A 25,892-nucleotide genomic window follows, 5' to 3' on the forward strand; every position below is an offset into this window, starting at 1 on the left:
AGAGCTGTACTGCAGTGTGAGTTCCTGAGTGGGATGAAGTAGTGGAGTGTGTCAGACCGTGAACAGAGCTTTTAAACTTAAGTCATTTCATTTGTTGCTTAAGCTTTATAGTGATTAAATAGTAAGGAGATTTGCATGCTAATAAAATTATGTGCTTGATAATTTACATAAGGATTAAGTCACTCCTGAACACTTAACACTGTACCAGAGTATTCTAAACTTTTGTAGAGTTGATTGACACTTTAACTTTGTGATAGCCAAAGCTGAATATAATGTTTTAAGTTACACACAGTAAAAACATGCTAAATTTATATTTAGAACCATTTCAGAAACTGTTGCAAAATCTCTAAAACTCTAACCAAAATTTTTTAAAAATATTTTATGAAACTCAACTTTGAAACTCAAAAAAGCAATTTTCAAAATCAAATATTCTAACACTGTATAGCTCAAAGATGTCCTGATTTCATATACTTAGAGAACTAAAGACAGGAACATACAGTAATCTGTGTAGCTAAATCATTCATGTATCTGTAAAGGCAGAAGAGCTTAGAAATTCTGAAGGGTAACAACAGTCTGGAGTCTGTCCTGGGTGTTTTGGGCAGTGTTTGATGGTTTGCCAAGCTGAGGGTGTTCGTTCACAGCACAGATTGGACCCGATGGACCTTTAGGACCTGAAGACTACTATAGCCTAAAGATGTGGTGCCACCCTGCAGAGTCTGTCGAAAATTCCTTGGATTATCTGCATATTTGAATCTGAATTTTTGGATGTTGCATGTTCAGAAAGCTTTTTCTGTTGACAGATTTTTTTTTCATGGCCCGCAATTTCATTATCTCTTACATACTGTCAGGGTTGTGTTAAACTATATATAATTTAAAACAAGTAATGAAATAGAAGTTTTAAGACACAGAAGGGGAGCATTTTTCTGCTGTTTAGGTCTGTTCAAGAGCATATTAAATGACATTAGTTTCTGGCTTCTCCCTTTGAAGGTTTTGAGAGAATAGGCAGTGTCACCTGCATGCTGCATGCCACTCTGCCAAAAGGAAGAGTTGTTGGTCTCCTCCAGGGGCTTCTGTTGGGGCAGTGATAAAACTTAGTAGTCCTTTAGAGGGATGGGAAAACCTTGAGCTAGCATTGTGGGACAGATGTTCCTCCCAGGCACTTGCAGCCACAGAAACATGGAAAGCTTGTAGCTATCAGACTCATTTTCAGAGAAAGCTCCAAGAATAGGTCCTTGAAAGAAATACTTTCTTCTTTTTTGCAGTTTATGAAGCTCAGCTGAAGACTGTCAAAGCAGGATGCTTGGGAAAACCAGGGAGAATAGGGGTCAGCTGAGAGGAGGATGGCTCGGATGATCAGGCAGGTGGGAGAGCCAGGGCCTTCTGGGTAAGTGGAAGTTCCTGGTGTTAGAAAGCTAGAAGGCGGAGTGACAAGCTGACTTAGGCAGCAGACTGTATCATGCTCCACTAGGAAGAGGTAGGCCTTACGCGGGAAGCAGTGTCTTCAGTTGTGAAAGGTCTTTTCTGTTCCTGGTACGGAATGGTGTGGCTCTCTGAGACAACACTTCTGTCCTTGAGTTGGTGTGAATGAATCTGTCAAGCCTGTGATTTGTAATTATGAATAGAGAAATGTATGTCTGTTTTAGGCCAGATTTGGATAGCAAGGTTGTATTTACTTGAAACTGTTTTTGGGAATTTTCTGATCTGCAATGCTTGAAAGAAGTCACCCGGGCTTGTAATTCTTCTATTTTTGCAAATCACCTCTTAATTATATTTCTTTTCTCAGACTTCAGCAAATGTTAAATTGCCACCCAATATGATGCCACGAACTAGTTTGGAACCCTCTACGTGTCAGATGGCAGAGCCACTGAGTTTTGAGAAAAAGGAAAGCAAGCTCACACCACACAGCTCTTTAAGAAGTCCTGTAGCACAGCATAACCATCCCAATTTCAGACTGAAAAGCCCAGAGAATGGAAATAAAAAGAACAATTTTTTGCTTTGTGAACAAAGCAAACAATATTTAGCTGGTCAGGAAGAGAATTTGGTGGTCTCTTCAAACCCTGGTGGTATCAATGGAGAAGTAGGTGGGTCCAAAGGAGACAGAAAGCCATTACCAACAGGTGAGTGAAAACTACGCTCTTTCTAGTTGGTTCTGATGCACACTCTGGCTTCAAGACTGAATGGCAGTGGGCTAACAGAACAGCCAAATGAGTTCAGGATTGCTAATTATTTAAACAGAATGGCAAGTACCAAGTAGTGTCCTTGCTTTCATTAGTCACGGAAGAGCTTCCACCGGAGAGAATGACTACAGAATGACTATGCAAAGAATGTGGAAAGGACAGTGCATGGTGGCTTTTAATGGGATTTATGAAGTTGACTTAAAACTAGATACATGGTTTTGATGTTAATAGTTTCATGTGATTTGCTTTTAAATAATTTGTTTTTCCTGATTCTGATAACTTACTCTTTAAGGAGAGGAGGCCCTGATGGGATTTAACTTCTGGGTGTGTGAGATGTGGTCTTTTAACCAACCCATGTTAATCCAGTCTCCTTGGACTCTAGGGGGCCCTTAAGGAGTCAAAACTATGGATGTTGGAACTGCTTTCCCCTCACAGCTCAGTGTAGGTCTAGTACCAGCCTGGCCTCGTCTCCTTGGATTTTTTCATTACCATAAACTAATAAATCCCAGAAATGCCAGTTTCATTAAAACATACCTTCAGTGGATCAGTAAAAATCACCACGTTAAACTTTAAAGCTTGTGTAGAATTATTTTTTTCTACTTTGTGCAAGGATGGAAGGCTAGTCCCAGTTTCCCTTGAGGTTTTGAAAAGCATAGGATTGCAGCCTGACCCATCAACACCTCACAGCTCTTGGGAGCTCAGTGAACCAATGTTCTCCAGATGGGCAGCAGGCCGCTCAAGGGTGAGCCGGAACCGCTGGCTCTAATGGAGCTGTAGACATTATTGAGTGATCTGGGGCTGCACACTGTATTTACACTAACACTTTTTTGAACTATGTATTATAATTATATTATTGAAAATAAATTATTTTTATCTAATATATTCTGAGCATTGTTCCCCCTCCTCCAGCTCCTTCCAGATTCTCCTTACCTCCCCACCCACCCAAATCCACATCTTTGTTTCTCTTATCTCTTTAGAAAAAAAAAAACAGGCAAACCAGATTAAAAAAAGAAAAAGCGCAAGAAACACAAAACCACAAAACCAGAAACTATTACTATACAAGCAAAAACATTAGTAAGACCAAAGGGTGGGGGATCGCCAGAGCACACGGCGCAGTTCACTTTGTGTTCGCTTCATGTGTCACAGGCCTCCCTTTACATGTTAGTGAGCCCCAGTCAGACTCCGTCAGAGAAAACTAGCTTTTCCTTTGTACGTGGGTGTCAGTTGTTCAGAGCTTCTTGGTTACGTATGGAAGAGCCTGTCCTCTTCCCCCTCTCAGCTGCAGCACCCATCAGGCTTGGACTTGCGCAGGCCCCGTGCATGCTGCCACAACCTCTGTGAGCTGAGGTCCGGGCCAGCCCTGCTGTGTCTGACAGGCTGCTTCCACGGTGTCTTCCATCTCTCTGGCTCACAGAGTCCTGAGGGGAGGAGTCTGATGAGGATATCCCACCCCTCTCTCCCTCAGTGTGCTTTGTGGACTCTGTACTAGTCCCACCTCATAGGAAGCTTCCCTGGTGCTGGCTGGGTGACGCCCCGGTCTGTGGGCAAAGGAGAACGGTGGTGTTTGATTCTCCCCTAAGTCCATGGCCCTTGGAGGTTCTTGGCCGAGGACACCGGCTCTTTCTCAAGGAGTTGGCCACCCCACAGGACATTTGTGTCACTCCTGCAGCGTGTCGTGGAGGCAGGTCTGCTGTTGTGGGCATGTGGGTGGGCAGCCGGGGACTTGCCTGCACTGCTGGTGATGTGCAGAGTGGCTTCTCGTGCCACCACACCGGTCAGCAGGGTGGGCACAGCTAGGCACCACCTCACGCTCTCTGTGTTCAACCACGTGTAAGTGTTACCTTAGGCAGTAGGGTCGTACTGTCACGTTATGTAACCAGTGGCCATAGCAATACCATGAGCGGTTTGGAGGTTTCCTCGGACCCCTTTGGCCAACGACTCAACTAGATGGAAGCCATTCCTTGAACTGCAGGTCTCCCTTGGTGCCGAGTGCTTGGCCATCGCCTCCCTGGTGTTGGGGACTCTGTTTAGATGTCTTTCATCTGTGTATACACCTTAAGAAGGCTTTACAGTAGCAGGTTTCCAGACAACCCCTCAAATGGCCCTTCGTGTTAGCTGTCCCTCCTCTTCCTTTATTCCCTCCCGTATCCCCCCCTTCTTCCCCTTCCTATTTAGTTTTTCTGTATGTTAGCGCAAACTCGTATTTGCCATTTAAGATTTGGTGTGCTGTTAGGTGAAAAGGTTAGCATCACCTGAGAAGACCACTTGATGCGCCTTTTCCCGTCTGTGTGGCTGGATTCTCTTGTGACACTCAAAAGCAGCACATCGTGGTGACGGAGATAGAGGGGTGTAAGGAATCCAGCTGACTTGTTGGCTTATTCACTTAAAACAGCAGGACTGTGAAGGAGAGCGCAAAGCATGGGAGAGTGTCTACTTTCTACGTAGAGGGTTTACAGTGGAAATGTTTAGTTCAAGAAATGATATGCATGCCTGTGATCCCAGCAAGTTCTTATTTTCCCCACAGAAGGGACCCTGCCATTTGCTTGTGTGTAGTGTGGCTGGGGGTTGTTGGGATAGGACTACTGTTTGGGCATCACTGAGTTACACTATTGTGCATTATCAGAAGTGAAAAGTAGTCCCTGGCATTTAATAGGAATTGTGTTTTCCCTCTCCCAGGAAACCCAATGTCACCATTAAGTCTTGGAAGTAATTCACCACCCAACCAAGTAAAAACTGTAAGTTTCTTTTTTCCATTCTGGCATTTTCTGTGCAGTGCTCTAAAGAGACATTCATTTTGTTAGGGTCAGTAAACACGTTTGCTTTCTTTAACCTAGAACCTTTTTTAGGAAGAAGTCCTTTCTTAGGCAACTGTAGGTTCCCATGCAGTCAGTGGTCAGGATTAGAGTGAGGTCCTGTATAAGCTTTGTCCAGTGTCCTCTGGGATTATAGCTGGCACCAATAGAGAACATTGCTGTCATCACAGGGCCCCTTACATTTCTTTCTGTGGCCAATTCCATAGGTTCTGACCTTCCTTGAGCCCTGGCAGCTGCTAAGATATCCAGAGTTAACTTTCTACAGTTTGTCACTTTGAGAACACTTTCTAAGTGGAATTCTGGCTCTCTCTGAGTAATTCCTTGGAGATTGGGTTTGATTGATTGTTATAGATTAATATTTTGTGATTTAATAAAAAGTCAGTGATACACAATATCCATTGGAGAAATGTTTGTCCTTTGTCATTTTCTAGTTGGGTCATTTAGTGTTTTGCTTTGTTTTTGGTTTCTCTGTGGCCCTGGCTGTCCTGTAACTCGCACCGTACACCAGGCTGTCCTCAAATTCAGAGACTCACCTGCCTGTGCCTCCTGAGCACAGGGATTAAAGTCGGGGCTTCATCTGGATTTTTAACTGAACAAAAGGCTTCATTTAGAAGCAGTCCAGCTGACCATGCACATTGGACCTTGGATATTAGACTGCAAACTCTGCTGCTCCAGATCACTCAGACATGTTCCTTTTGAGAAATGGTCAGTTTTATGTTTGGATCCCGTTTGAGTTCCTTTATCTTGGGAGCTTGGGTTAAGCCTCTGTCTTGTTTGCAGGCACTCTGCTGTCCTGGGTGCTGTCTGTGGAAAGGTTAGCTTTTCTCAGTTGTCTGGGAATTAGTCAAGTCAGTTGAGGATACTTGCAAAGCTGTCAGTTCCTTGTTGAATCCACGTGCTTACCTGTTCTTCACCAGCACTATGGGCTCATGGCCAGGGAAGTCCTGAAGCTGTGCTAATCCAAACAGCTTCATTTTGCTTTTCGCAATTGTTTGTCTAGCCGTTCTTGTTCCCTGGCCTTCGCACAGATGCTGAGAATAGTCTCGTCCGCACCTCTAGGTTAGCACGGCCCCAGCTTTGGCGTGGATGGCATTGGATCTGCCATCCATTGGCGGGGTAGACACCTTTTCTTTGTTAATCTTCTGATCCACACATGTGTGTCTACATGCATGTAGAAAGAAAGTGATTTCTTTCACTTTGCAGTTTTCAGCTTAAGAATGTTTTTAGTGACTTCTTATGTTTATGTGTCCATAGATTGATTGCTAAGAAGCAGAAATAATAGAGCTTTCTAAACTTAGCTTGCATCTTGTGACTGTTGAAGTCATTTATTGTAGGAGTCAAATGCATTTACTCCACTGGTTCATGTGGTGATGGAGATGTTAGTCTACTTTGTGGATTTATTGAATGTTTAAATAAGCAGTCTCTGAAATAAACACCATGTGATCATGAAAAGTAACTTTTTACTGCTTGTGTGGTTGATAAAAATAAAATATTGACCTTGATAAAGGAAATTAAAGTGCATTCTCTTCCGTTTTCTCAAAAAAGAGAGCACATTATTGTTGTTACTGAAATAGTTCGTAAAATTCTCTAGTGAAAACAGCCTGAACTTTGACATTTCTTTGGGAGGGTCTTAAACTGTAGAGAATTTTCTTAATATTTGTAACTCTGTTCAAATTATTTCATGTTGTGTTTGTTTATAAATTTTAAGAGATAGTCTGTGTTGCTCATGTAATCAGTTTTTGTGTACTGGGTTCGGTCTTTCTTGATTAATCATGTGAAGTTGGTAGGAAGCGTAGTCCAGTTGTACTCTCTTTATTTTACTTAGAGACATTACGGTTTAGCTTACAGCAACACGTGTTCATGTGGTTCTCTTGGTTTTTCTCTCATTGGAGCTTTAACAGTGTTCAGACAGTTTCAGAACTTGTAATTTTCTTGCTGTCCAGTATGCCTTAACTCATCCTCAGAGACCCACGCATTATTTACAAGAGTGTTTCTGAGTTTCCAAGTGTTGGTGTGATGAACTCACCACGCTCTGAGTGTTCATTCCCTGCTGGAGTTTACTGTGGTCAGAGAAGACTTCATTGTGATTTCAGTTTCAACCACCCTTTCTTATCTTCCTGTTCCCTTTCTTGCGCTGGGGAGTGGCCCAGCTCATGTGGGTGCTAAGCCCAGAGGACGCGTGCCTTTGAGCTGTGCACCAGGCCTCAGTTCTTTAGCCCAGGTTACGGCCTGCTGTTACTGTTCTGTTAACTCTTGAAGACAGCGTGTGCTCTGCCCGCATCAGCAATGATGGCTATTTTGCATCCCTGGCAGAGCCTGAGTTGTGGCTCTGGCTGGTTTTCTGTCTAGGCACGTGAGTTGTTGAGAGAGAACATAAGTCTGTACTCACTGACAGCCTTTCTCTCCTCGGTGTGCTTCATAGCGTGGTGCTCCGCTGTGGGGTTGCATACACACCAAGGGCTATGAGGTCTTGTTGCTTGATTGGCTGGTCATGTGACATCCTCCGTGGGCTGTAGCTCTCTAGCTGTCTCCTCTGTAAGCTTTTAGCTGAAAGCAATACGCTGTCCCCTGGTCTCTGCTAACCAACATTGGTGAGACAGACCATCTATCCACCAAAGTTTCTCATAAGAGATATATTCCAATGACATGGTGCTAATCTGTTCACACTGAAAAGCTTATCTCTGCCATTCATGTCCCTCACCCTCACATTCTTGTGGGTTAATTGAACACTTCATTACTTCATTTTGATTAGTATGTATCTCTGAATAATTTTCCTAGTGGTTATTGTAAATTTTGCATTTTATAAATATATATACACATATATTTACATACATACGTGTGTACATACGTACACGCACACACAAATTAAGGGTCATCATTTTACCAGTTGGAGCATAGTTAGTGCCTTCTCTGCTCCCTTTCGGAGTTGGCCTTACGCTTGCTTTGTATGCTAAGTTCAAGATTTCAGTTGTATGTAAGAGAAGAGCAAGGAAGCCATACCTGTGCTGCCGTACAGTGAGGCAGTCCCAGTGGAGTGTTGAAGAGACATTCTAATGTCACTATTTTTGTTCTCCATAGAAGCCCAGCAATAACGTGTCTCCTGAAAAATCAAAAAAATCTCACAAGTTGTTTGAGAATGCCCTGTCCGTAAATAATCCAGCACTCTTCAACTCTTTAGGACCACCCCTCCGGTCAACAACCTGCCACCGCTGTGGCCTGTTTGGTAAGCAAGTTTGCTTTTGAGGTCCCCAAGATGATCTGAACACTTGAGGAATGCTCTGTCATGGGAGCATTAAATATGGAGACTGTATACGGTGTGTGGAATGTCGTTCCTCACCCCCAGTGGCTGCTGCTGCTCCTTATACCTCTGTCCTTCCTGCTCTCTCATTCAGGGATCGATTACTCTTACGATTTTTAAACAAAGATTTCATGTCCTGAAATGCACAGACACATCGTATAAAGGCGGAAAATATTCCAGTAGCCACGAACGCTGCTTTTGTGTCCCCTCCCATCATTCAGCCCTGAGACAGTTGTGGTGTTCACTGTCACAAATGGAATTATACAGCCAGAGGCCCATCTCCTTACATTTTATTTCATTTAGAATGGTTATCGGATTAATCTGTCAATGCATGTAGTAATTATTTGTGCTTGGTGAGAAGTAGTGGTCATGTCTATATCACAGTGTTCTACAATGTATTTTCAAAAATGAACAGACAGCTGTATGGCTTTGCCATGTAGAATGTGTTGTTTCAGCAGTTTGCCTGTCTGCTCCTGGTAAGAGATTTTGTGGTCATGTCTAGCTTTTGGCTCTGGCAAACAGAGCTCTCAGCACCTTTGCCCAGCCTGTGCAGCCCCTTTGAGTGTCCGTCCACTCATCCGAGTCAGAGCTTAGAGAAAACCACAAAGTTATTCTCAGGTAGCTATCCTGCGTTTCCTGTTTCTTTGACAGCGCTTACAGTGCTGGTCTGTATGAAAGCCTTATCAAGGTGAATGATGATGGTTCCTTGTTCTGGTTTGTAGTCTCCGAAGGACCCACCATCTCTACCAACTTTTCCATAAGTTACTAGGTACTTGGATATTTAGCTTCTTGTTACACATTCGTGGTCTATTTGCTTGCTTGTTTCTTATTTTAGATTCATTTTCTTCCATCTGTAGACTGGTAGGATTTTATTTCAGAAGAGTCCTAGTTTCCCAGATTGACTCTTCTTTGTTCTTTTAAAAAACTTCCCCCTCCTTTTTTATTAATTCAAATTACATCTCAGTTATAGGTCCCCCTCCCCCAGTCCCACCCTCCCTTCCACATCCCCTTTCCCCGGGAATAGGGGAGCCCCCTACCCAGGCACCCCAGCTCATCTATTCACATGAGGACTGAGTTTGTCTTCCTCCCCTGTGGCCTTGTATGGAAGTCCTATCAGGGGGAAGTGATCAAAAAGCAGGCAACAGAGTCCATGTTGGAGATATCTCCCGTTCCCCTAACTAGTGAGCCCACATGAAGCCTAAGATGCCCATAGGACTTACCTTCTTGGGGTCTGTGCATTGTAGTATGTCTATCCTGTACTATATGACTAAAATCCACTTATAAGTGAGTATAAACCTTGTGTGTCTTTCTAGTTCTGGGTTACCTCACTCAGGATGATCTTTTCCATCCATTTTCCTGCAAATTTCATGATTTCCTTGTTTTTAATGGCCGAGTAATATTCCATTGTGTAAATATTCTACAATTTCTTTATCCATTCTTCAGTTGAGGGACAACTAGGTTGTTTCCAGATTCTGACTATTACAAATAGAGCTGCTACGAACATGGTTGAGCAAATGTCCTTGTGGTATGGTAGAGCATCTTTCAAGTGTATACTGGTCCCCGTGCCTGTCATGTGCCTCCACCCCAGCAACCGCTGTGCCTCCATTTCCCATTAGCAGTGTGTGTTTCAGGCTCTGCACTAGGGTAGTCTGCATCTCCAGCTTGAGCTTGAACTCATTTCAGAAACTCGCTGTTGTTCTTTCTGCATTTGAGAGAGTTTGAAACTCCCCCCAGGGCCTGACTCTGATCAGGCAGCCCTGCATTCTACACAGCGATGTCTGGCCAGCCTCCTTTCTCCAGGGTTCTGTACATGTGTGTGTGTGTGTGTGTATATATATATATATGTGTGTGTGTGTGTGTGTGTGTGTGTGTGTGTGTGTATTTTTTAAATTGTTTGTATTTTATGTGTGTGGGTGTGTTGCCCACATATGTCTGTTCTCCATGTACTTTTAATACCTGAAAAAATAAGAAGAGGGCAGTTTATCCACCCTGGAACTGGAGTTATAGAAGGTTGTAAGCCACCATGTAGGTGATGGGACTTGAACCTGGGTCCTCTAGAAGAGCATCAGTACTCATAGCCACTAAGGTATCTCTTTAGCCCCCTTCTGCAAGGCCTTAGACAGACTGTGCTCTACAGGGTCACTGAGGTGTTCCCAGTGCAAGCAGACATACTACTGCTCCACAGCATGCCAGAGGAGAGACTGGTCCTCCCACAGCACCATCTGCAGACCTGTTCAGCAGAGGTGAGCACCGCCGGCTTCATCTTTGGGGAGAGTGAAAACACGTTGTTCTGATAAATGAGGATTTAATGAATGCAGCAGGCTGGAGCTGAATGTGTGGGGTCGCACCACCTGCCAGGCCTGCTCGTGAGTCTGCAGCACCAGCAGTGTATAGCAGGGTTTATTTCAGATCTCAAGACGTTTTTATTTTAGATTTATTATGTCATTATTTGTGGTATGTATGTGCTGTATGTCTTTGTGCACATGTGTGTCTGGTGCCTGGGGAAGTGGTGAGCCTCCGTGTGGGTGCTGGGACTGAACCCAGGTCCTTTGCAAGAACACGTGCTCTTAACCACTGAGCCAGCTCTCCAGCCCCTCTCATGAACTTTTAATGGCTGGAATTTTCAGTGCCCTGCTTGTTATCCCATATACATTCCTGGGTGTTAATGCTAGAGCCATCATAGTGCCTCACGAGTATGGCTCTAAAATAAACATGTCTTTATTGGTGGTATTTTCTAGTTAATACAACAGTTCTCTATAGGATGCAAGGTTTGTCTGTATTTTACACAAAGCTGCTGAGGTGGCTCTTCTAGGCCTTGTTGGGGCATGTGAAGAAGCAGCCTGCACATTGCGTGGTGGAGGCATCCCTGGGTGGCTCAGCACTACTCTTCTCTGCTAGTGGTGTAACTCTGCAAGTTTTTGCCCTTCTAAGTTTTGTTGATTGAGAATTTAACAAAATTGAGGTTTGTGACCCCTCTCAAGGTTTTCTGGATTGTATATATTAAAATATCTTGTTTTATTACAGCTTGCACAAACTTGAAGATAATAAATCACCATTTGAAACAAAGAACATTGAAGTGAAAAATGAGGTAGGATATTTCTTGACATTAAATTATAAATAGCTCTCCTTTTTGAAGAAGACGAACAAACTAAGACATTTTTAACTAATACATCATGCCTGCATGCATAAGCAAAACACAAAACCCTGTTAATCCCGTGCTCCGTGACGATGGGTGGGAAAGTGTCATGTGGCTGCGGGGGCTTTGGGGTTGTTTTTTTCCAGTCTTCCCCAAAACGTCGTTGAGACAGTCGTGCTTCTGTGTAAAGTAATGTGGACTGACTGCTGTAGAGCCTCTGTTGCCCCTCTAGCAGTCTCTGAGTCTGTGGGTCTTCCGTTCTGGGACCTCTCTCTCTCAAGGGCATTGCTTTGTGTTCGCTCTCTTCCGCTTAGGTAACTGTAGGGCCAAAGCGTTCACAACACCACTATGTCCAACTCATATTCATTAGAGAAGTCTTATCTTTGTGTAGCTGCTACTACTTTCTACTGAAAATACTTTTTCACAGTATTTATTCTTGCAAAACACCAACAGGTAAATAGTTAAACTTTTAAATGCTGCCAGGTAGGGTGGCTTCTGCCTGCAAACCCAACAGTTGAGAGACTGAGGCAGGAGGATAGCTTTGAGTTCTAGGCTACCTAAGGCTACATAGTTTCAGGCTAGCCTGCACTGCAGCAGGAGAGTCAAGAGTCTTAAATGTTAAATGAATTAATCTGTATAGTTACCAAAGATAATTGTGCTGTCTTCGCTGTCACCCATCTCTCTTCTTTGGACCCTGGTGTCGTGTCCACTGCCTGCAGAAGGTGGCTCTTGAGAGCTCTTAGACACTTTCCCAGCTCCTGTGCTGTCTTCATGCTGATGCTGATGCTGAAGCGTGAGGCGTGGCCACCGTGCCAGTGAAAGCCATGCTTCTGTGTAAATGCTTTGTGTGCTTTTCCCAAGCAGAGCGATGGTCCCCTTGGAATTAATAAAGAAATGACTGCTGGTTCTGAGAGAGTAATGTTTTCTGATTTGAGAAGTCTTCAGCTTAAGAAAACCATGGAAATAAAGGTATCTGTTTTGCTTTACATGGAGAGAGATTGAAAGAACTGCTTGGCTGTATTCCTTGCTTGCTGTGCTTGCATTGAGTCCACAATGTAATGACTCTCAGAGGAGACCCAACCAAATCCATAAAGACTGTGAAAGTATGCACTACTTTTCTCTTAGGTGTGAGCTTTAAGGAGCTTACATTTGTCGGTGTCTGTTTTTCTGTCTTTGAAAGGGTTCAGTTACTGAATTCAAGCATCCGAGTCACTTTTATGTCCAGCTGTATTCTTCGGAGATTTTAGAGTACATGAACCAACTCTCTGCAAGCTTGAAAGAGACATATGCAAACATGGTGCCTGAAGATGGTTACCTCCCTGTGAAGGGGGAAGTGTGTGTTGCCAAGTACTCGGTTGACCAGGTAACACTGGCCAGTGACGTGCTAACAGGACGCTTCCACTTACCTTATTCTCCCATGAAGACCGGAGCTGTTAAAGCTGCATGGGGTGGCTTGGGGCAGACTTGGTCACCTTAGCTGTGCTCCACCCTGCACTGCCCACTAGGCCATGCTTCCTCACTCCGAAGTGGATGTGTCCACACTGCTTGCTGGCCTGTGGAGTTGCACTGTGAGATTCTGTCACCCGGCGAGAGTAACCTCAGAGTGCTAGCGCATCTTAGGTTGTCCTGATTGGACTATTGGGGTTGTTATCAACACGGTGATGACTTTTTGAGTGCCTGCCGTCTAGGCTGCTTGATGGCTTCTTAGACTAGGATTGTGAAATGGTGTTTAAAGCAGAATGCCAAATATTTGCCTTGCAGACCTGGAACAGAGCGGTAATACAAGGCGTTGATGTGTTACAGAAGAAGGCACACGTCTTGTACATTGATTATGGAAATGAAGAAATAATTCCAATAGACAGAATTCACCAGCTAAAGAGAAGCATTGACTTGTTTCCTCCTTCCGTGAGTCTCTTCTTTCTGAGCTCCTGTCAGCGTCCCCAGGGAGCAGCCGCTCATGCTGCGCAGATGCAGTGTTTGCTGCGGTGCCACTGTGCCCACTATGCCACTGTCTGTGCCCACTGTCCAGTCTGTTGTCCCTCTAATTACTCACAAGCATCTTTTGCGAGTAAGTAGCTTTTTCAGGTGCATCTTATTGGCACTGTAAAATCAATCATTTTCTGTATTTGTATATTACCAGAAAGAAGTCAGAATTGATGTATAATAAAGGTAAAATCCTGAGCCTTGTATCTATTACTAAAGCTTCAGTTACCAACAGCATTCCCATGGAAGAGGCAAATGTAGCCATACTTCAGTGGCGTACCTGCCTAGTGTGGAAGGCTTTTATGATCACTTTTCAGCCTGAGATACATTCTTTTTAAATCTCTCTTTAAATGGTTAATTAGAAATTTTCATTTAAAAATAACAATTCTTGTGACTTGTACAAAATCTTTCAGGCCATAAAGTGCTTTGTGGCAGGTGTCATCCCAGCTGGGGCAGAGTGGAGTGAAGACTGCGTGACAGCTGTCAAGGCACTGGTGCTGGAGCAGTTCTGCTCCCTCAGGGTCGTGGACATCGTAGAGGAAGAAGTGCTCACCTGTGCTGTCAGCCTTGCACTAGAAAGCTCAGGTAGGCCTGACTCTTTCCTTTTCATGCTTTTCAGTTCCCGGCTGCTTCTCGGATGAGCATCAGAGCCGTGGAGGTGAGACCAAGTAATCTCTCTAGAGGCGCACCCATTGCGATGAAAATGGCGCCTTGAGGTAGCAGGTTGTCAAAACTGCGGAAGTAGATAGTTTAGAAGGGATGACGTGGGGTAACTGCATTGTCGTCCTTTTAGTGTGGTCATTATCTGCTAATGACTTCACAGGAAGGAGCTAAGGAGCGGCTCTCAGGCTGATGACCCTCGGTGCGTTTTCCTGGCTTTCCCCTCGCAGATAACACATGGGGTTAGCACGCAATGTTCAAGCTGAGGAGAGGACACAGTCTGGGGTCGTGCTCTTCCTTGTGATTTAGTATCTGTAAGAAAAGTGACTCCTCATACTTTACTGCTCACTGCCTCCGTCTCCAAGGCACCATTCTTCTGTATGCTCAGAGATGGGATGTCATCTGTGACTTCGTAGAACAGGAGATTGCCTGTTGAAATTCAGTATAAAATCAGTTTTTGTTTGTTGACATGTGCATTTCATGCTGTAACTTCAGCTTTGGGATGCAAGTTCAAGTCAGTGATGGCTGATCTGCTTCAGGCATGCCATCTTGTAACTTTAATGGATTTCTTCACATGAACAGTGGTTCATTTAAATGTGTTTCAGAGCCAATAACTGACTTTCCTATTATTTGGAATTTTGAAGGTGAAGCTTTTCATAGAATTTTTGGTCAAGTGACTGAGAATTTTGTTTCAGTTTTTAAAATCTATGCTTTTCTGTTATTTTGTCCGAAATAGTTGACGTGACTCCAGTGAGGAGTTAGAATGGCTGAGCCACATGGTTGCCTTGGGTCTTTCTTATTCTCTGCCTGTGGTGCTTTCTGTAGTGTCTCAGTAAAAAAGGTATATCTTCTGAATCACCTTTTAGGAGAACAGCTGGAGCATGTGCTTATGGAGATGGGATATGGTGTGAAACCCGATGAGCAGAACGCCAAGAAGCAAGGTGTGGAGCAAAGTGAGTATACAGGCCTTGCGGCACACAGCAGTGCCCTCCTCATCCCCACATGGCGTGGTGGAGCGTGTCAGGACCACTCCATCGCTTCACATTAAGGGTGGTTTCCAAAACACCTTATCTGATCTCAGACTTCCCTCCTGTCTCTTCTGTTTTGCAGATTAATCCTAATATGATCATCACTAGAGATTTAAACAGCACTTTAGGTGGAGTGCCGTTTAGCTCGTATTGCCTTAGTTTGGGTGTTTACCAATAATGAGGCGATCTCTGAAATTGCTCCAGTAGGGTGCGCTTCTTAATCTTGAGATTTAGGGTTTTACTTGTTCACTGTGTGTGCATGCATGTGTGCGTGGCCACACCAAGCTCAAAGAGAGAAGGAGATCCACTAGGAGTGGTTTTGGTGACTTGTTCGTGTGCATTGCCTCTACACTCTGCTTCTCTTTCACCTTGCCTCGTGCTTTGGATGTAGACATAACTCACCATCTTGCCCCCGGTGCAGCAGATTGTTGAATAAGCATCCCAAAGACAGACTGGACCGCCTGAGGTCGGCCACTTCCTCTGCTTCCTGTCCTGTGCTTGTCTGCTTGGCTGCCAAGTCGTTATTAGTTTTTCCTCCCAAACGCCCATGGCTGTATCTTTTTACTCCCTCCCTACATCCATCCGTATTTTCTTCCCTCTATGACAATGAAAACAACCTTCTACATTATCTTTTATCTCCAGCCTGTGTCCTAGGGCACTTGCCCTCATGATATCCCTAAAACAGAAATCTTGGTAAAAAACTTGTGTTTATTTGCCATCTAGAGAACAGAAATTGAGAGTGAACTGTCTAGCACTGTTCATGCTTAGGACCATAAATGTTGATGGAGCAGAATGAGAAAAGTGATGAGGTAAAGCATGGCCCATTGTACAGCATGAAAGTGCCTGATGAGAGAGCAAGGGTACCAGAGCAGCAGAAGGGCAAGTGCTTCTGGGTAAGGAGTCATTCATCAGCAACACAGGTGCATTCTGGGTATCTGCAGCAAGGCATAGCAGGGCCCATAGAGCTCTGTTTAGTCTGCTGAGGTTCCATGGAGGTATAAAGGTACTATGGAGGGAAATTCTGTGCTCCTCACAGGGAGATTAGGCAAGAGTTGGGGAGAGAAGAATCCCTTGGAAAGGTGCCCGCTGAGACTTGGGGTGAGTTTTGAAGTGGTAGCACACCAAACAGAAAATACAGACTCTTTATTTCTGGTCCAGGAAACAAAGACCACGTTTGTAAAAGGCATCAATTGAAATGGTCACAGGTGGGTCTGACAAACTGAAAATGAGGCCTGACTGGACTTGACCATCAAGAGAAGGTGCAGGAGAGGGAGGATGGTGCTAAGATAGAGCAGGAATAGATGACAGGTGTCTCGGGAGTCTTCTGACTCCAAAGCCAGTGCGTGACCGTGTCAGTGGCAGAGATGTGGAGCGATGCCCCTGTTGTAGACAAGAGAAAGAGATGGGGGTGGCCAACTGTCCCAGAGTCTGGCTGCGAGCCTATCACACTGGAACCTGACTGTGCTGTCCCTAGACCTAGCTGAGACACTCATGGTGTTTTGAAGGAGAACAGGCCCCAGAGGCTCACGTATCTGAATGCTTAGTTACCGAGGAAGGGGCACTATTTGAAAGGACTAGAATAAGAATGTGTGACTGGAGGTGGGCTTTGAGGTGTTCAAAGCCCCTGCCAGGCCCTCTCTGCCTATAAGTGAGGATGGAGCTCTATTGCTTCCTCAGCATCTTGAGTGCCACTATGCCCCTGCCCATGATGACAATGCCCTAACCCTCTGAAACTGTAAGCCAGACCCCAGTTAAATCCTTTGTAAGAGCTGCTCCGGTCACGGTGTCTCTGGTATCTCCTCTCAGCAGTGAAGCCCTAGCTGAGACACTGTTCCTCATAGCCCATTGCAGCAGCCCTGGTATCAGGGCCTGCTGCAGCGTTCCCCGGCCTTCTGCCCTTTTGTTTAGTGTCTTGGCGGCCTCACCTGCTGGCAAGGGACTTGTAAGAGCTTGGATTCCTTAATCAGCTCCTTCCTGGTTGCTTTCCTGCCAGGTGCACCCCGTAGGCTTTTAGAGATCATAGCAGTGTGCTCTTGGTCTCACGGTGAGACCACACAGTCTGTGTAAGATTAACTCTGTAAACTGTTATCTGCTGCTTAACCTGTCTTAACTGAAGCAGTGAAACTGACTTGGTTTTTACCTGATCAGTGTCCTCTTCCTGGTTCCTTTCAGGAAATGGTTTGTCTTGCAGAATTTTGGTATGTTGCTGTCATGATGGCTTGTCTTGGCCCTAACTGCCCACCCTTGAAGACATGGCAGTTTTGTAGGCCATTCATTTCGCTTTCACTCCTTGGAGTTTGTCATCTTGCATTCTGAGTTAGTTTTTGTGGTGTCCAAAGCCTCTGCTCCTCCAGATGCTGACATCAGGTCTGAGCCTGCCACGTGGGCCTTATGCTACCTGCACCTCATTTGAGCTGACGAATGCATTTTCAGTGTAATTTCAATTAAGTTGAGTGTATTACCGTAGCAAATGGTTTCCCGTGGGGTCTATGACACTGTAAAGTGGGTTCTGCTCTGTGTCTTTTCCAGACCCTGTGATATAATCATCTCTAAACTGTTTTCCTGAGCTCCTTAGAGACTGAATGTTTTCTTAGAGAACACTCAAGTTAAATCTGATTGTTTTTGCCATGGTGTTCCTTCTTTGGACTCCTCCAGCTTTTGGTGATGGGAAATCCCCTTCCTGAAGGTCCAGCACCTGACTGCTCCCTTGCCCAGGCCTGTTGCCCTCTCAGTCTCTGCCCCTTGGAAAACAATTCGAGTATTTCTGGTTCCCTTGCTACCCTGGGAGTGTTTTGTTTCCCTCGGTGATGGCAAGATGACTGTTTTCTGACAAGGTGCTGCGGACATTGGAAGAGCGACAGCTGAGAACAAGGTGGCCACAGACAGAAACGTCCTGATCCCCAAGGTCTTGACCCTGAGTGTGGGTGCCGAGTTCTGTGGTGTGGTTGCCCACATTCAGACGCCAGAGGACTTCTTCTGCCAGCAGCTGCAGAGTGGCCGTGAGTCAGTGTTCACCATAATGAGTTCCGGGAGCCTCAGCACTCGCCCTGCAGATAGGGAACCACACTCCTGTGTCTAAATGTGATTTCTGTCCACAGACAAGCTTGCCGAACTCCAGGAATCCCTCAGTGAGTACTGTGGCCAAGTGACTCCACGCTCGGATTTCTATCCAGCCATTGGGGATGTGTGCTGTGCGCAGTTCTCAGGTGAGGAGCTGCTGTACATACCACTAAGTAAAAGACAAAATCCTTGATTCAGTCCAAATGGCCACATTTGGGCTTGAGTAGTAACATGTATCAATTATGTCCTAAACATGTCCACTCAAACTAGATAGAAGCAGTTGAGTATGGCAGAGAGCTTGCATTAAGAGCCTGACATGGTAAGGTGATGTTTTTAGCTGTCCATATCAATTTCTTTCTGTTTGGAGAGGAGCACAAATAGCTCGGCCTAAATGAATATGGGATGCAGAGCCTTCCACTCTTTTCTCTGTGAGCTTTGTTTGAATTAGCAAGAAGGCCTTTGAGGCCTAGGTCTGCCACAAGCTTTGTAGCCACTTTTACTTTGTAGAAGTCTATTCTGTTGCTCTTTTCTTAAGGACAGCCCTGCTAGCCCTCTCAATAGTAAGAAGCAGGGGAGCCACGGGCACATTCATTCCTTGTCTGGAATCCATTTAATTCCCCCTGCTGCAGCTATTCTAGAAGTAGCCTTACTTGGTGCCTTAGCAAATAATGGATGTATCTTAGGGATTCATGTGGTTGGAATGTTCTCTCCACCGCTAAGTTACCTACCAGCTATCTGTTGGAGAAACAGATCCTATAAATCCATAACGATATTATATGCCATAGCATGATGTATAGCTTCACTGTCAGCTTGACTGGATTTCACACCGGGTGTGACTTCTCTGCCCCACCACGCTCCAACCATGATGGGCTGACACCGTGAGCAAAATTGTCTTTCCTCCGTTGGGTTGTTTTATCAGGTATTTGGCACGAAGAGAAAAAAAAAAAAGCAACGTGATTTGTTATCTGGCATAGTGGTCCCTCTGCTACTGTTATTTTTATAAAATTGTGTTTCTCTGTTTCTCTCTTAACCAAGCTATCATACAAATTAATTGGGACTCTCTTCTATAAACTTCATAACACAATAACTGAGCAGATAGTACTCTCTTGTTAACCCTCCGTTCTAATTTGATTTCTCCCCAGTGTGCACCCCAGGAATACTTGCACTTTGTAGTTTTCCTGCTTCACCTCCTCCCTCCTCATCTTTACTGGCTGAATCCCAACTCCCTCTTTTTCCTCCTCCCCTGCTCAGCGATTGGCTGTAAGCTGCTTTATTGACATATCCAGACCATTGGGGACCAGAGTTTGTACAACTTTAAAATAGGAGCTTCTCAGAACAAGGATTGAGACCAGATACAGGGGGGTAGAGAAATCACCATCTGAATTGCACAATAGCCCTACACTAACATCTGGCTTTGGGAGTGGTTAGTGAGCATGCGGGAGAGCGCTTGGTATCTCAGTAGCGGAGTGTGCCAGCGGCCCTCCCCAGCTGGGGAGCATCTGAGATGACCATCTTCTTCTTCCAGAGGATGATCAGTGGTACCGCGCCTCAGTTCTGGCCTACGCTTCTGAAGAATCTGTCCTGGTTGGATATGTTGACTATGGAAACTTTGAAATTCTTAGTTTGAAAAGACTTTGTCCCATAATTCCAAAGTTGTTGGACTTGCCAATGCAAGCGCTAAATTGTGTGCTGGCAGGTAGGAAATATTGCGCTCCTCCCATTCTTCGAATGTTAAAACTTAAAAATGAATGTGGAAATGTGAAAAGGTACTTGTGGCTGAGAGGCATGCTTGTGGGTACAATGAGGGCCCTGAGATGACAGGCGTGGAAGTTACTGTGTAGGTGACTTGTCCATAGGTCTGAGGACTTTTTCCTGTGTGGATAAATTGTCCTCAGCGAATTGGGCGGGTCTACCATTGTTACCAACTGTGTTGTAAGAGCAGATATTTCCTGTTTGGGCAGTGATGTTCTTTTCGTTATTTTGGCTGCATTGTGTCATGTCCAGGCTCACCTGCCTTGGACATGTTGCAAGACAACACTGCTAAGTCCTTCCACAGGGCATACGCCCCCAGGTGGTGAGGTGTCTGGTGTTGGTGGGACAAACTCTCTCTGGGAAGGGTTGAGCTCACGTGTGCACTTTCTCCTGTCACACATGCTCTGGAGACCTCACATTAATTAGTATGTCTTCTGCGTTGTTTATGCCTTTATGATTAATCGATTTTTTGAGCTGTAGTTTAGACACTGTGGGAGCCCTTGTTTTAGGTATACAATTCAGTACGTTTACATTTTTATTTTCTGTTTTTTAAGCAAACGTAGGTGGTTGTTCACACTAACCAGGATCTGTCTGAGGACACCCCACCCTGTGGGGCTGGCGTGTGTGCTTCACAGGGTGCCTGCGCCAGCCAAGAGCTATAACCTTTTCTTCTCTGAAGATTTGGCTTTCTGGACATTTTCAGTGAGATTAAGATTTTTTTTTTTTTTTTATGTTGAGATACAGAAGCATTTTTCTTCATGCTATTTTTTTTTTTTTTTTTTTGTATTTAAAATCTTGCCTATCAGATGGGACAGTGTTTGACACAGATTTATATAACTTTGAAGAAATGAGGTTAAAGATACAAATGCTTGTTTTAGGGATTATTTTAACATCTTTCAACAATTATTTGTTAGGCGTGAAGCCATCATTAGGAATTTGGACTCCAGAAGCTATTTGTTTCATGAAAAAGATCGTACAGAACAAAATGGTCACCGTGAGAGTGCTGGACATGCTAGGGACCAGGGCGCTGGTGGAGCTTGTGGACAAGTCCGTGACTCCTCATGTCAGCACATCTAATGCGCTTGTAGACTCAGGCTTTGCTGTGGAGGAAAAGGAGGTAATGGCAGATAAAGCTGGCAGCCTGCACACAGACAGCGGTAAGTAGCCTGCCAGCAGGCAGCAGGCTGGACCCCATGGCCCTGAGAGTGTGTGGGCCAGGATTTCAGGGCAACTAGCACCTGAGTGCCTTTTTTACCTTTCTTAACTGAGCAGCCACACAAATACTCCCCAAAGTGTATAAACAAGAGATTTGTGTTGAGAGTTTGATTAGTCAGAAATGTGTGACATTCAAGTGATAAGGTTAATTGCAATCCTAAATTTTAGGGTTCACATTCCTGTAAAGCCATCAGGATGTCAGTGGAAATTGAACTTTCCCAGATTAGCCCCACCAGTGACAGCCTTCCCACCCAAGCTATGCTCCTTCTCTTGAAAGACACTCATTTATTTTCACAGTTCCCTTGGCCATAGAAAGAGCAGCCGAGCCCCTGGAGTGGGCATGGGTTGAGTTCGCTGTTGACGAAATGGTAGATGTTATGGTCTGCGTGATGTACAATCCTGGGGAGTTTTATTGTCACTTTCTTAAAGACGATGGTAAGCTGGCTCTTCTCTTTTGTATTGTTTCATTGTTTTCTTAAGTGCATTAATAGGTAACTTGGGAAGAATATTATTGTGTGACAACAGCAGTCTTTCTAAGCAACTGATCAGGGAAACTTGATTGTACTTAGTTTGCATTTATCCTCTTTTGGCCCCAGCTGTATGTCTTTAATCATTTAAGATTTTGCAGCCTGTCTCCTGTTAGAAATCAGGTATCTTTGTTGGTCTGCCGGCCGTCCGTTCTTAGAGACCCCTGCAGCAAGAGTGCAGTGGACTGGATTGTCCTCAGCACAGTGGGATGGCCGGCAGCCAGCTCCTCAGCAGAGAAAGAGAATATTGCCCAGTGTCCCGGAAGTGTCCTGTCCTTGCCCATTCTTCCCCTTCAGAAGGAACTGCATAGATGGATTTTTCTGGTTTTTGAACAAAACCATACAATGTGTATTTTTATCTCTGCCTTGGTTATCATTGCCTCACATTGCTGTTACAAATAATGGAGCTTGTTTTGTTGTTGCTGCTGCTGCTGCTGCTTCTGCTGCATAATGATATTAATAATACATTGTGTAAGTGCACAGCAGTTTATAATTCTCTTTTGTCTTGAGGCACTTGGTTGCCTTTGAAATGATTGTGTAAGGATTCACCTCCTCACTGTGCTTCTGAGTCTCAGTGTGTTTCTGCTGAGTCATCAGAAGGCATCTTTTTATCTTTAGTCAGTTTCTCATAATTCCGACAACTGTCACTTTGAGATTTCTGTTTGCCCCACACTCTCATACTTCATATTTTTTGTTTCATTTGAGTTGTTATGATGAGTGAGCATCATTGAGTATAACTTTTCTAGATCTAGTCTTTTTTGGCCAAATTAGTATGTTAGAGAAGATACCTGAGTCCTGGTCTGACTCAAAGTCTGAGCCGCATGATTTCTTCATTTAGAATCCCCTGGAAGATGGGCTGCTCTTTCATCTAGAACAAGACTCGAGATCCCGAGAGATAGCTTGGTAGTTAAGACACTCACTGCTGCTACCGGGGACACAGGCTCATTTCTTAGGGCCCACATAGCATCTGAGAACCCTCTGAAACTCCAGTTCCAGGGAATTGGAATCTGATATCCTCTCCTGAGCTCTGTTGGCACCAGGCATTCACATTGTATACATACATGCAAGCAGAACTCTTATACACATAACATAAAATAAACAAACCTAAGGATTAATGAGTCAGAGCTTCAGATTTCTTTATTTTCATAGGCGACTGCAAAGCATATGGTGCAGAATTCAAGAGTAACAGAGTGTGTGGTGGAAAAGAAGACACCTATCCCTGTCCTCAGGGCCTGCAGCTCTTTTTTAGAAGCAGATGCAGCCTGATGTGTGTTCCTCTCATGAGCAAAACTTTTGTAATTATTTTCCTAAATATCTTTGAAACCAGTTCTCTTGTTTCCTTTGTACCTCCTTGATATGTTGATGTGTTCTTAGGTTATAGAGCTTGGATTTGCATAGATGGTGTGGAGAGCTCTGTGCACCCCTCACAAGCTTGTGTGGCCAACCTGGGAGAGCAGCACTGTGTCAGGCCTCCAGTTGGTGATGTGTTTCTGTTCTGGGACACAGTCCAGGATAACACTTCTATCTGGTGCTATTGCTACATTGTTTCCATCTGTGTGGTTTTTATCCTTGCTTAACAGAGGTGTTGATGGCGGTTATAGTTCTTCTGTTCTTTGTGGGTTCACTCTGAGACTGTTTGTTTGTTTTCAGAAGTGTGTGGGTGTTTGCCTGGCTGTGTGGCTGTGCACCACATGTGTGTGGGTGTTTGCCTGGCTGTGTGGCTGTGCACCACATGTGCGCAGTGCCTTCATGGGCTTTAAGAGGGGTCAGATCCCGGGAACTGGGGTTAGAGATGGTCGCAGCTCCAGTGTGCGTTCTGTGAGCTAAACCTGGGTCCTGTGAAAGTGCAGCTGGTGTCTCTGCCCTGAGAGCATGTTCTTGGGACAAATTACAATTATAGTGATAGGTTAGTGGGTGAGCGTACTTTTGAGAGTCTGTGTCCTTTAAGGAGAGAGCCAAGAGACGCCCAGTGCCCTTGAATGCTTGCTCCATCCATTTCCAGCAGTGTGTCCTTGCTCGTCTGAAATTAGAATGTCTATTTTTTTGACAGCCTTTGCCATGAGTCAGAGATGTTTGCTTGTCGCTGGCTGATACAGCTGCCTGAGTCCCTCTCCTTTTGGTGCCAAAGCTGCTTGTGTCTTGGTTGGTTGTCCTCAGTGGCTGACCCTCTTGGTTGTCCGCATGGCCTTCTGCTTCCCACTAGGTGATCGCTGGCTGCCCACAGTTCTCTGTGTGTTCATTCGAGGCAGTCTTCCCTTTCTCTCAGTGATTTGTGCCACAGATTTCCCTCTAGAACTTCATCAGAGCATTAACTGTACATTGCATTTAGTAACCACGTTTACTTTTTCAGGACAGTGGTATTTTGGTATGGTTTCCCACCTGCGCTCAGAGCCCTGGCTTACTGACAGGGCTGCAGAGCTTGTGCCCTGTGCCCAAGAACCACTGGTTTTCAGTTATTGAGAACATAACTGAATATTGTTGTATTGACTTAGAAATTTTTGTAAAGGGAACAGCATTTGTTGTAGTTACCAGTTGCTTGGTAATGTACTTGAGATTTTCATGATGAAAATGTTCTCTGATATTAAAGGAAAATCTGTTTAAATGTTTATTTTTAACAGTATACTTTTGTTTGTATTGTGTTTGCAGCTGTAAAGAAGCTGGATGATTTGAATAAATCCTTAGCAGAATATTGTGCACAGAAGCTGCCAAATGGCTTTAAGGCAGAGATAGGGAGGCCTTGCTGTGCCTTTTTTGCAGGTAGGTTAGACTTGGTATCAGTGACTTTTCGTTCCTAACGTTTATTCTTTGCTGTGATGCACACATTTCATAATCAAAGTAGGAGGACTTGATAAGGTGCCTTCAAGTGATGAAGCTGCCCACAGCCGGCAGCTTTCTGAGCTTGGAGTTGTTAACTGCAGACGGCCTCGCCATGTGGCACGGCCTTTACCAGCAAACTGCAGCAAAGCGCCTGAGCAGTGGGCACGTTGCCCCCATTCCCCTCCCATGTTGTTCATTGGGTAGATCAGGTCTTTAATTTTTATTAGATGTCAGGGTGTAGTGCTACAAAAAGTTTTGTGGTATATTCTAAAAATGGATCTTGGGAATTGTCAGTGTAGGAAGTTTTGAAGAAAAACTAAAGTTGTAGTCTATAGAAGAAAAGAGCAGCCAGCTTTACTGAGGAAAGTGCGTGTTCTGAGGGAACTTGGAGTGTGGGGGAAGGGATGTCAGAGACTCTGTTGCTTCCAGGTGACGGCAACTGGTACCGGGCTCTAGTCAGGGAGATCTTACCAAGTGGCAATGTTAGAGTGCACTTCGTGGACTACGGGAATGTTGAGGAAGTCACCACAGACCAGCTCCAGGCGCTGTCGCCACAGTTCTTACTACTTCCGTTTCAAGGGATGCAGTGCTGGCTAGCAGGTAGGTGTCGGCAGGGGCAGCTCAGCTCCTCGGAGAAGCAGCCCTGTAACCTTGAGTTCCTAGTGCCCCTGTGTTAACCTTTCCAGAGAACTAGAAAGCCCCACCTCTGCCGCACCATGTGGAAAGTTACTGTTTTGGCAGAAACTTTGGGCAAGTGTTTGGAGAAGCTTCTCTTCCCTAGTTGTGGAGAGAAACTGACAGGGCTGCCCTGAGGAGTTCTGCAGGACTCTGAGGACCTCAGATATTCACACTTTCAGCATTTACGTGTAGTAACGTATTCTGAAGCAGCCTGGAAGTGGCAAAGGTCCAGCTGCAGGGAAGGCTGTGACTGACAGCCCATCACTTGCAGAACAGAGCCAGCAGTAGCGGACGAGAGGTCACATGATCGGAGGCAGGATGGTGAGTGTGCCATAAGGGCGGCTGCGAGGACCAGCACTGGCACAGGGTCTGGGGCTGACGTTGTCCCCAGGCATGTGCTGTCACCCTGCTGCTGCTAAGATGTGTTAGACATGTGTGACAGGAACACCAATGCCTGTGATTCAGGTGAAGAAAGTGTGTATGTGTGTATAGGCATGTTTTCCATTTGAGTTCACAAATCATGGGAGCAGCCTGGCAGAGAGCCATGAACACGGAATTGTAAGGCAACTTGATCCACACAAGACCTTAGCTTTAAACCCCTATTTTGGTGGAAGGTGATGGCAAACTCTGAACAGGGGCCATGGTGGGAGCACAGGTATTCTTTTCCATCTTAGTGACTGTGAGAGACACTGGTTGTCACCCTGACTGTCCATACTGGGACGTGGGTGTGCTTCAGGGTGCCGTTCTC

At 44.9% G+C, this 25,892-nt stretch overlaps 1 protein-coding gene across 1 annotated transcript in view; it reads left to right on the forward strand.

Annotated features, from left to right (window-relative positions):
• The first annotated feature begins 1,798 nt into the window (after positions 1 to 1,798).
• Tdrd1 (tudor domain containing 1) overlaps positions 1,799 to 25,892 on the forward strand; it is a 37,089-nt gene continuing 12,995 nt past the window's right edge. The window contains exons 1-17 of the mRNA XM_055591618.1: positions 1,799 to 2,117; positions 4,854 to 4,912; positions 8,069 to 8,213; positions 10,426 to 10,531; positions 11,313 to 11,376; positions 12,289 to 12,393; positions 12,605 to 12,787; positions 13,186 to 13,329; positions 13,821 to 13,992; positions 14,934 to 15,020; positions 17,930 to 18,094; positions 18,194 to 18,301; positions 19,681 to 19,851; positions 20,822 to 21,064; positions 21,420 to 21,557; positions 24,296 to 24,406; positions 24,896 to 25,066. Of these exons, the coding sequence (XP_055447593.1) occupies positions 1,814 to 2,117; positions 4,854 to 4,912; positions 8,069 to 8,213; positions 10,426 to 10,531; positions 11,313 to 11,376; positions 12,289 to 12,393; positions 12,605 to 12,787; positions 13,186 to 13,329; positions 13,821 to 13,992; positions 14,934 to 15,020; positions 17,930 to 18,094; positions 18,194 to 18,301; positions 19,681 to 19,851; positions 20,822 to 21,064; positions 21,420 to 21,557; positions 24,296 to 24,406; positions 24,896 to 25,066 (2,476 nt within the window). The 5' untranslated portion in view covers positions 1,799 to 1,813. The remainder of the gene's footprint in view (positions 2,118 to 4,853; positions 4,913 to 8,068; positions 8,214 to 10,425; positions 10,532 to 11,312; positions 11,377 to 12,288; positions 12,394 to 12,604; positions 12,788 to 13,185; positions 13,330 to 13,820; positions 13,993 to 14,933; positions 15,021 to 17,929; positions 18,095 to 18,193; positions 18,302 to 19,680; positions 19,852 to 20,821; positions 21,065 to 21,419; positions 21,558 to 24,295; positions 24,407 to 24,895; positions 25,067 to 25,892) is intronic.

Source organism: Psammomys obesus, unplaced genomic scaffold (genome assembly GCF_907164565.1).
Source record: "Psammomys obesus unplaced genomic scaffold, mPsaObe1.curated_primary_1811, whole genome shotgun sequence".
Classification (NCBI taxonomy): domain Eukaryota; kingdom Metazoa; phylum Chordata; class Mammalia; order Rodentia; family Muridae; genus Psammomys; species Psammomys obesus.